Source organism: Dermacentor variabilis, chromosome 6 (assembly GCF_050947875.1).
Source record: "Dermacentor variabilis isolate Ectoservices chromosome 6, ASM5094787v1, whole genome shotgun sequence".
Lineage (NCBI taxonomy): Eukaryota > Metazoa > Arthropoda > Arachnida > Ixodida > Ixodidae > Dermacentor > Dermacentor variabilis.
In genome coordinates this window covers 100,112,289-100,123,929 of record NC_134573.1, presented here as the reverse complement: position 1 = coordinate 100,123,929, position 11,641 = coordinate 100,112,289, and the positions used below count along the sequence as shown (strand labels likewise).

At 46.2% G+C, this 11,641-nt stretch overlaps 1 protein-coding gene across 1 annotated transcript in view; it reads right to left on the bottom strand.

Annotated features, from left to right (window-relative positions):
• Nucleotides 1-659: 659 nt before the first annotated feature.
• Nucleotides 660-11,641, bottom strand: part of LOC142586230 (gastric triacylglycerol lipase-like) — a 43,427-nt gene continuing 32,445 nt past the window's right edge. The window contains exons 7-8 of the mRNA XM_075697482.1: nt 11,011-11,082; nt 660-939 (exon numbers count right to left, since the gene is read on the bottom strand). Of these exons, the coding sequence (XP_075553597.1) occupies nt 685-939; nt 11,011-11,082 (327 nt within the window). The 3' untranslated portion in view covers nt 660-684. The remainder of the gene's footprint in view (nt 940-11,010; nt 11,083-11,641) is intronic.

Sequence of the window (11,641 nt, the reverse complement as noted above, 5' to 3'; positions counted from 1 at the left end):
TCATCCTGGCCAGGGATTCGAACGCGGGACCACCGCCTTTCCGTAGCAGCCACTCTACCATCTGAGCTAACCAGGCGGCTAGCAGATGGCAGGGCGAAGTCGAATATGTCAACAACTCGAAGCGAAGGCAAGAGTCTGACCTAATAGTTCTGCCGAAACCCACAAGGTGGAGAGAAATCATTAATTAAGGGAAAATGAGACATCCACCCAACCGTAGGAAATCTTGCCTTTGCTTCTAGTTGTTGACAAATTCGACTTCGCCCTGCCATCTGCTAGTCACCTGGTTAGCTCTGGTGGTAGAGCGGCTGCCCCGGAAAGGCGGTGTCCCGGGTTCGAGTCCCGGACCAGGGCGAATTTTTCTTCAACTGCGAGGCTTTTCTTTCGAGGAACCTGTACGAGTTTCCGTTGTAGCAACTGCTACGATTGGGTGGATGTCTCATTTTCCCTTAATAACCTATTTCTTCTCCCTTGTGGGTTTCCGCAGAAATATTATGTCGAACTGTGTAGTCCAGTACAAAATACAAGTTAGCTTTCTCAACCGCCCTTTCATATGGACTTTGAATGATTTGGCTTCGTATTGTATACGTGCAACATGGGCAGCAATAAGAATAAGCTTGTACAAAGTAAGCGACTAACGAATAAAAGTTTCATCGTGCAGTGTTATTTCGCTCAACTAAACCCCATTCACGACCCCGAATCGGCGTACTTGTGGATGACATCTATGGCAACCTTGTGCAGAAATTCAGTGGCATTGAATCCAATAGCGAAGTCCAGGTGCCGCATGGTTCGTTGTGGAACGACGTGGTGGAGCACCACGTTGTCTCCCAGTCTGGCAACGAGGTAGTCCACGTCACGTGGGTCCGCCATTCGGTCTCCCTCAGACGAGAAAATGGCAAAGAGCGTCCTGATGCGCTCCATAGGGTAGGCTGGGGGCGTCGCCTGTGGGCATTCGTGGAAGGATTGCAGGGATTACTACACTCCGTACGCGAAAGCACAGGAAGGTTATTTCTATATGTTGATTTTTCTTGCTCTTTAGTGATCCCCTTAGTGAGGAAGCTGTGATGGCTAACTAACAACCCAGCGCGATGCGCCAGTGAGGTGCAAGGTATAAAGGAATTTAGGTGCAAGTGTATACAAAAAGAACAGCCGCACTGATACGACCCATTAGGAGACGCAGTGGATAAGTGACTTACATAACTGCGCTCACGATAAACAGACAAGTCCCGTCGCCGTGTTCGTTGACATTCGCTCACAAACATTAGCCTCGTGAAACTACACCATGCCGACCCGCTCAGGTAACCCTACATATTGGGATATACTATTCATAAATGCATGGCAAGCGTACGATGACCTGTGGAAAAGAAGTGCCTGAAGAATGTGCAGCACTGCCAAATCCGAAAAAGGAATAACACTTCTCATTTCTTTCGCCAGGGTAATTACCATCAAACTCTTGGAGTGGAGTGGTGCGTAGTAATTCTTGTTTTTTTGTTTGTTTGTTGGAGTTTAGATCAACAAATATGCTTAACTTTGAGAGTGATTCCCAAAGGTCAGAAGTAACTGAAATGCTTTAATAGAATAAACGAACAATACAAGCATCCCACAAGCACGGATGTGCAATAATCTTCCCTGCTTCCAATAATAGTAGGCCACTGGAGTACGCTTTTACTAGAAATGGCGAGATCACTTACCATGGACACATTTTTGTCTTTTTTGCGTGGCCACTTATGATCTGGAAGACCTCTTTTTCTTTCATCCGCACGGGTTGCCACATGGCCTAGTACAATCACGGTATAATTTTTAAGATTCACAGATTTTTTAAAAAATCGCATGTGACAGCTAGATAGCAGAATTCTTGTACAAAAGTACGTGGAGCAACAGTGAATCTGTATAGCGAATTTGATGGTGCGTATCCTTAAGCTGATGTTACTGTGGGAATTTATTCCAGGTGGAGACACCTTGCAAACTCACGGGTTAAAATTCCTAAATTGCAACCTGTGCCGTAAAGTAATTCATCGTGAAGTTCATTAGTGAAGTTTTGTCAATTAGTTGAACATGTGTTTGAATTTCCCGTGCTAGTAATGTCCGCCTCTTAGGATTAGTGCGAGTGTGTCCCATCGGATTGGGAACTTTCCGGTCCCGGTGATGGAACGTTGTTGCAGGGGAGGGACCTGTGTGGGCTGTAATTTGAGAAGGAGAGTGATATATCTCGTCAGCTGTACTTCTATTATGGTCGTGACCATGATCCTGCGACCAACAGACCTTGAGGGCGAATTGGGCCCGCATGTGAGGTGTTTATATACTTTTTATAGCTGTTATCAAATTGGCTGACATCCCTTTAATCGATCAGTTCTAGCATAAGGCGTTTTTTTTTCCTTTTTGTGTGTGTGGTACATGTGTGCGTGCGTGTGTGTGCGCGTGCGTGGTCGTTTTCTTTACATAACTGCTAGCAGCTGGAATGTCGAGATGTGTCAGGCTGATGAAGGCGACCCGTCCCCTATCCACCAGAACAACCGCTTAGTGTAGATCACAGAGTGTCTGCTAGCAACACGGATTTGCATTGCACTAAAAGGCCGATTACTTCTTAGAAACTGTAGCTGTCTTGCTGGCGATAGAAATTTAGCCGTTACTGATGGAACGCATGCTATTGCTTCAGTGAGGGCGCTGCCACATAATCATATACAGTTAGCTTGCTCGAACCCATCCCGCCCTCTTTTCCTTAAGCTTGCGATAGCTGGCCCACACAGACCACGGCAACGGGTCCAGAAAAATGGGCTCAGGAACAAGTCCCGGAAACTAGCTAAACTCCGTTGGCGACGACTTGGACTTAGTGTCTTCCAGAAATAATGTTTATCCCTCTCTCACTCTGAAATGACTACCTGACGCGCACTTGCCGTACTCATACTGCGTGTCATTTAAAGATTTTCAGCGCGCCAGGAAAAAAAAATTGCAGAAGAACGCATAGAATACCACCGGGCAGGAAGAACGCTGTCGTTTTTTTCTTTGTTCTTATACGGTGTTTTTTTCCCCTCGAACCACTGGAAGCGGCTCGAATGTAGAAATTCCGATTAGTCCTGCTTTGCGCATCATATATATTCTATCAAACGCAATTTTCCACTGACTGGCAGCTAAACAGGGGGCTATTAATCATCTGCAGAGAGGCTACATTTGGGTTAAGTATGCATTGCCGCGTATACTAACGCATCCAAGATGATAGCTTAACACATTTACGGAACTTATTGTCATTCAGCAGGTGGAAACAAGATTCTGTGCTTTCGCCATTCTTATTATCAGTTTATTTATTTATTTATTTATTTATTTATTTATTTATGATACCCTCAAGGTACATTGTACATTACAGATGGGATGAGCATAAGCAAAAAAAAAAATTTAAAGTTGGCAACAACACTCCCGCTATTACATGGCAAAACAAAGACAATTACAACATTGATTTCCTAGGGCATAATCACTGAACTTTATTTTCTATTGCGGCCCTAAAAAGTACAGGGTATGTTATGGCCACTAACCATGGCGATAATGTGTTCCATTCTTTACATGTTTTCGGACAAAATTGATGGCAGCATGTGAGTGCGTCACAGTTAGGTATGGCGACTTTCCGGGGATGGTTCAAGCGAAAAGAAATATACGACGCCGGCTGAATCCAACGTGAACGCAGGTTGCTGTTGTGGCAGAAAATTTACCGAAGGGGGAAAGACGGAATAGTCTTCTTCGAGAGGATAACAATGGGAGGTACAAAATGCACGTCATTTCTCTTACACTGGCGGTCCTGTGGTAGTTGTTCAGGATGGACTTAGCTGAGCGAAACTGCACGGCCTCAAGGTATTGAGTTAAAGAAGTATGACCTGTGCTCACGCTGCGCACCCAAAACGCCCCTGGTTTGCCTTTCGATTGCCATTGTTTTTTTGTATCTATTATTCACAGTGACTGAGTTTAGATGCTTTTGTTTCGCCGGTTTAAGATGAGGGACGCCAAACGCTTTTTGTCGTTCAACATGTGTTGCCACATTCCTATGGCTGACCACTTACAAGTTTTATCTGTGCGCGTCGATACTACCGTTATGTGGTTATTTGTTTCATGAGTTCTAAATGTATACGTAGTCCATGGGATTCCTTTTCTTTTTTGGTTCAAGTTGGTTTGCCTTGTGTAGCAATAAACAAAAGAAATGCATATGAAACCGTGCATCGTTGATGTTCTGATATCGTACAATCATTAGCCCTGACTCTGCTCCAAACAGGCTGATGACCGGATTTATGATTACACAAAAAATAAATAATATATATGTGGAAGTTTTACCTGAGAGTAGCGCCGCCTGTTTTCTTTGATACCGTGATCGTACATGATGAAATCGTTGGCACGATAAATCTGAAAGAAGTTTTCACTGGCATTTGGTAGTCCCTTAGAAGCTATCGACAAGCAAGGCTTATCTCCAAACTATTCAATTATTATCAAGTTCCTGTAGTTTTTTGTGACAATACGAATAACTGATTATGGGGGGAATGCCGTAGTGTCTGCCGCCGGATTAATTTCGGCCACCTGAAATTCTACCATAGGTTATTTCAAAGTGCATATTGTTATGTCGGTTTGTTATTGCGGCTAGATGTACAGGTACATAAAGTTGTAGAAACGAAAGAAATCGAAAAAAGTGCCTGTGATTGCCCGCCAAAATAAATCGTTCAATCCTATAAGCTTATACATCTGCTCGCTGTGTGAGAGTTGAGGAGGACGTCGGGATGAAAAACTTGGGAGGTTAATTTACATTATTTACAGTGAGCGTATATTAACAGTCTTAAAGTCATTACGGGCCGGCAGCAACTCGGACGCTACGGCCCGCGGCAAGAAGTTCGAAAGAGATGAATCCAGGAATGCTCTAGGAATGCTCTCTTGCTGCTCCCGGTCTGTGTCTTTTAAGCCCTTCGGTGTCTCGAAGACACGTCACGTTCGGCCAATGGGCGAGCCCGCTCAGGTGACGCCATTTTCGGCCAATCGGCGAGCCCGCTCGGGTGTCGTCACTTTCGGCCAATGGTAGGCGCCCGTGCGATGGTGTCACACCCGGCGGAGAGGGTCGCTGTTTGGTCCTCAATTGTCCGAGGGCTTACTTCTCCCTGCGGTCTTGCCTTGCTGACTTGCAATGCGCCGTCACAATAGGCGGATGGGGGCGACGCTGCCATGTTTTCAAGGCGCATTACAGCCGTCTTGCTTCGGGACCCACTTTACCCGCAACAGTGCCAGGCTCTCGCTTCACTTTCGGGAAGAGTCAAGCAGTGAATAGCTCCACCGGCGGCACACGAAGTGGGGGCCGCCAACTTGTTTGCACGTGCCGCGCCTCAGGAATGTGGTATCCGTGCTTCTGCGCTCCTTAAATAGCTGCGGTGCGATTCGATGTGGTCTGGTGAACTCGAAGTAGGCTCAGGAAACGGTCCCGTATCTAACATCGCTAATTAGAGGTATGGAGGAAGGAAAAAACTAAGGGCGTCACACTTTGTGAAGCCTCCGTGACGCCGGAAGTTGGCTTTAAGGCCCAACCACAAGGAAAAAAATCTTCGACGGTTCTTCGACGTCGGCGCCGACCGGCGTCACACGTTGGCAGCCGGCGCCCTTCAGAACAATGCGACTCAGGCTGACGCTCGCTCGGCGCTCCAAATCTGAGCCAGCCAGACCGCAGCTCCGACGTCGGAAGTGGCGATATCGTTGCCAAAGTCATGTCGTTCGTGTATTGCGCGTTAGCTTTGAAGGAAAGTTCGAAATTAACTTCGCAAATTAGATCGTGAGGCTGGTCCCCCTACTACATTTGCGTGATTTTGTGAAAGTAAATCTTCGCACTCTCATCAGTGCACTGCAAGAATACGCAGGCGATCACTGGCATCACCCTTTACGCACATCAGTACGCATAGGTGACCTGTGGCCAGCCCACCTGCAGTTCCCGAAGACATGCTGGGGTGCAATTCAGGGCGCCCCGAGCTTCTCGCTCGCCTGAGTTTGCCCGGCGGGCGTCAGTGAACAAAGAGAGCGCGGAACGCGTGAAAGCAGCAGACAATAGAACGTTCAATTAAAGCGGCGTACGTCAACGCGAATGGCGCCTTCGCACGGCGCTTACTCGTTTCAAACACAGACGACTGGGCTGTGTTACGAGCTGGAGCCGGTTATAAATGCAATATCGCACAACAGTGAATGCCCGCGTCTTTCTGGGGCGCGTCATGGACGTGTCCCCTGTTTCGGACATTATGTGTTCATCCATCGTTCCATCGAGGTACAACGCAAAGCGTAATAAATCGCAAATTATGTTAAAACACATTCAGTGCACATCTCGCACGCTTTTTAAATGCTTTAACCGACAATATAGTGCGTAATAAAAGTATACCAAAAAATTTTTTCCGTGTAACGCATTTAAACAGACAGTGCTCTGGATGGAGCGGTAAACAAAAGAAAGAAGGCAACAGCGGTTTGACCTCGTTACTCCTTTTTCGGCCGCTGACTACCGTTGATTTTCGACCATTCGGCTACCTCGACCGCTGTCGAAAGCCAGGAACGCCGCGGTAATGGCACGTTAGCACGAACCCGCCGAAGACGGCAGCGATACTTCAAGATCGTCCTTCGTCCTTGGCGCTATACGTGGCGTAGCGCGTTGTATATGCGCCCTCGTTTCACGCTTTTTATTTCTTCGAGTTCCACCTAACCATGACAACAACCGGGAGAGCACGGTCTAGCTAACACGTTGGCACAAAAACCAGGGGACTATCGCGAACCTGCACACACGACACCTCTGCGACGGTACGAGACCTACGCAGCACGCGCATGAGCACGCACCACTACAACAAAACCTCCATTGTGCTCCGACAACGTGGATGCTGCAGCAAAACATAACACGTGACTACCTCGACACCTCTCTCCTAGTGCGCAGACTGGGTAGGGCCTTTCCTCATTTCTTTTTTCCTTACTCCATGCTTACACGTAACTGAAAGCCAAACTGAGGTATGACATTTGTCAGATGTTTGTTAGTAGGTAAGTTGTTTCACATTTACCTAACCAAATAGGGTTAAGCCGAACTGTTACTGTACTCATTTGTGCGATCCTCGGAAGTGCGCCATTCTTGCGATGAACGATGTGATAAGATATTTTTTTTTAATCAACGCCACGACACTTTCCACGGGTGTTGTCTATACTTCAATTCTTAGATTCTAATTCCCTTCCCAGAACAGCCACCAGCGTAGCTTTTCCTGAAATTGTGTCCGTGCACCCGTGGACCGACAGGTGGATTGTGACGTCAGACTGCATGTGCCCAAATACCTCGTTGACAGCTCTGTTGTGTTCAATATAGGCGCAGAAAAAGCACCTGGGAACTCCTTCTAAATACGAGGGAACGACGAAATTGTCCTTCTTGGCCAGCACTGCACAATTTTTGACCAGATTTGTTGCATATGAAAGAAAAAGTTGAAAGCCAGGAACTGTACAAAGCAGAATTTTCATTTCTGTCTTCAGTTTCTTTAGAAATGCTCCCGAAAATATTTGAGAAGCTCAACTACCAAGTTAACAACTCTGTAACTCGGCAATGAAAAGTGTTAGGACCGTTATTTAAACTAAACCCGATAAGGCATATCAAGCGGACAAAATCCGTGCATAATACACCACTCCGAAGTATGCCACTTATTTATGAGTCTGACTTTTTTAAAAACCTTCCTAAACATTGAAACAAATTCACGCGAGCTGTAAATTCATGCACCAAGTTTTTCCCCTATAGATGCTCTAAGGGATGTAGTTCACAGAACTGCGACATTAGCTTCTGGGAGACAGGTATACATTTATAAACTACATACTTCAATATTTTTAAAGTCGAAAATTCTGGAATTTACTTGAACAATTCCATTCCATAAGTCAACATCTTGCTTCCTGCAGCCACTATAGGATGCAACTTTCTCAAATGTAACTTTTTTTTTGCAATAAGTCCAGTATAGGCGTCTCCTAAAAGCATTTCTGCGTTTTGCACGTATTCGAATAAGCAGAATTGGAGCTGGCCGTAAGCCATAGCTTCCTCTCATGTCTAAAAATTGTAGCTAGATCACATCTGTATACGCTAACCCGCCGTGGTGGCTCAGTGGCTATGGTGTTGGGCTGCTGAGCACGAGATCGCGGGATCGAATCCCGGCCACGGCGGCCGCATTTCGATGGGGGCGAAATGCGAAAACACCCGTGTGCTTAGATTTAGGTGCACGTTAAAGAACCCCAGGTGGTCAAAATTTCCGGAGTCCTCCACTACGGCGTGCCTCATAATCAGAAAGTGGTTTTGGCACGTAAAACCCCAAATATTATTATTATCTGTATACGCTAACCCGATTATATATATATATATATATATATATATATATATAGCTCACACAACTCCCTCTACGTCTGGCTTTTGAAGAGTACCGCTGACATGTTATAATTGGACTTCGACTATTTGTAACACTGGTTAATGGTGGAAACGAATTCTGTGTGCCCGCTGCTTTGGAAACATAGAAACGCAAACACATGAGAAACGCAAAACCTTAGTAGATGTACATTGATACGACTTGAATAAATGTGCAGAAATATAAAATCTGGCAGCTCTTAGACCCTAAAATATGATTTACGATTGTGAATTGCAAGAACAACTGTGTGACTGAATACTACCAAATAAAGAAAAATTGAAGCATGAAATGCACAGCCCTACAATTTCAGCAAGAACAGATAACACAATTATGTAGATTTGTCTAAAGCAGAGAATTATGACGTATTATGGAACTTAAAGTTGCGACATCGTTTACGCGAGTTCAGCAGAGGTCTTGTCAGCAATTAGTGGTATATTTCAAAGGTATTCCAATCTCGTGTGTTTTAGGTGTCCTTACATATACAATTTACTGAACATACTTAATGCTTTTTTTTGTTTTAGGCTTTCTTATTTTGGACAGTTTACGCAAAAAAATTATGCCCAAGGAGAAAATCTGCTCTCAGCAGACGGCGTAAAGACTAAGCATTGTCAGATATAAAGATATTTTTAACAACAACAACAAGAAAAGACAACCTTCATTAAAATTATTTCAATAAATCCCCAATAAAACGCCTTCTCCTTTTCAAACTTTGTGATAAAGGTTGCTCAGGTAAATCATCATCTGAAGTTGTATTGTCTTCCCGTCGCGCTTGTATATTGCTTACCGTGAAATGAATTATAAATGCCCATCTTGAAATCAAATGAATAAACAGCTGCACATGTGCAAGAGAACGCCTGTTCGGGGCCTGCAAACGCTTTTCCGAGGGCATACAAAAGTTGCGCGAATGTGACCATTACGTGATTAAAGGGGTTGGGACACCAAATTTTGAGGCTATAAAAAGCATGTTGTAGGCTGCTTCCGTATGCAAGGACACCCAGAACGAGGTATTGGACGCTGCAAACATTTCAAAATAATCTTAATTCAGCTCCAAAAAGTCATTAAAAACTCCTTCTCGTAGTCGAGACCCATCGCTAGCGCGGTAGTTACTACGTCACAGAGGAGGAACGAAAATATTGACGTCATAGCACACTAGCACAAAAACGTGACGTATGATGAGTAGCGATGAAATGCCGATTACGGAGCCTGCTCAGCCGAGCGACCGAGCATAGCCTCCACTATGACCGAGCTACAGGCATATAAAAATCCTTTCTTAATGTAAAGAAGGGGTAAGGTTGCAGACACGGACACAAGAGGAGAGAAGTGGACAACACGAACGCCGCACGTGCGGCGTTCGTGTTGTCGCACTGCGTGCGGCGAGTTGCCGTGCGGACGGCCCTTGTACACTCTTAGGCAAAGTTACACCCTTTGGCTTGCCCCTTCCGCCACACAACGATAATCGTTATCTGCCTTGATGCGTTTCCTTTCCTTAACGCTGCGAGCCCGCAACTTTCTAGTGAAGAACGGCGCGCGCGTTATCGGCATAGAACAGCTTACACCCTCTGGAATGCCCCTTCTGATAACGCGCGTGCCGTTCGTTACTGGAAAGTTCCGGCCTCGCAGCGTTAAAGAAAGGAAACGCATCAAGGCAGATAGCGATTATTGTTGTGTGGCAGAAGGGGCAAGCCAAAGGGTGTAACTTTGCCTAAGAGTGAACACTAGCCGGCCGACTCCGAAAGGGACCAGGATATGCGGCGTTCGTGTTGTCCGCTTCTCTCCTCGCATAGTCGCATAGTTCGGCAGCTCGGAGCGGTCTCTCGTTCGCTTGGCCTTTCTCAATGCGAGGGCCCGTCCACGTTACCGGGACGGAGACTCGCCGCACGCTGTTTGCCGTTCGCGGGTCGCCGTGCGACGGCGGTTTTGCTCCCGAACGGCGAGATTTCCTTGCCGTAGAGAGGACGGGCCCGGGACCCATTTGTGCGGCAGCCGTACGGTGAAGCGGCCAATCAGCGACCGAGGAGTGGTCACTCTGGCACCGACGGCAGCTTCAGCGCCTCTGATCGTTCGGCGCCGCCGATATCGTCGCTAGGCCTTTTCCGGTTCACTTCAAAGCTAAATCTTACGGCGCTTCGGAATGAATCACCGACTCTCACAAGCCGCAATATTTTCTTACCGTTGTTGTCGCTCTTCACAATAATTATAATAAACGCGACATGCGCTTCGAATCGCCAGTTGTTGACTTCTGCTGGCAGAACACACGTATGCGCGAGCAGACGACGCAGCATAGTTTTACGTGACTATTTCTTGTGGCCCACGTGACCAAGCAATGTTGCGTTTCCTCCTCTGTGACGTCATAGCATCCCCCGGAGCCCAGAAAGCGAAACCGAAATCGCTCGGTATAATAATGCTATTATTAAATTTTTTATCGGATATATATGAATCCCGCTATGTGTATCGTGCTCCCTGAAGCATGACACAACGTTTGAATCGACAAACGCATGAACGAAAATTTTGATGTCACCACCCCTTTAAGGTGCACACGTCCAATAGCCTAATTTCCACGGCAAGGTACCAAACAGCTTCGGGTGGAGTAAAGTGCTATTCTGCTTACCTGGTAGTAGTGGTGCAAGTTACGAACGGTCGTGCCGATCGGGTAGTGGGCCCCGTACATGGGCATTCGCGTCTGAAAGAGATAGTCGATTAGCACAAATCTTCGTTCCTACCCAAGTGTCTAGCACGAAGTTTAACTATAGTCAGCCCATGGCACTCTGTTTTTGATCATGAGGCAGCGTATTCGACTGACGTCTAGTGAGACCACAGAACGAAGAGTTAGATATGCAAAAGGGAGTACGATGCTCTTCGCACAATTTGCGAAAGAATGTGCTTGCTGGTAAACATAACTGAAGCTATATACTTGCACTGCACATTTTGCGACAATGAACGGATAGTGACGCAGGCAGAGAAGGCAGAAAAGCGCTCCCGAAAGACGTCCCACATTCTCATTCGCGTTAGATTAAGCTGCACTAGAGAAAGCATAAACATCTTATCTACAACCGGAAAATAAGACAACTTACCGCATTGATCGAATGCTACATTGACTCATTTTTGAGATATTTTTCTTATGCCCTGGCGCAAGCGAGAAACTACCGCACGCCGAAGCCATGCAGATTCAGTATCTGTCTCTATTACTGATCTCCACTGTGATTCCGAAAAACCAAAAGCGCTGTCAAACTCTTCCGGGG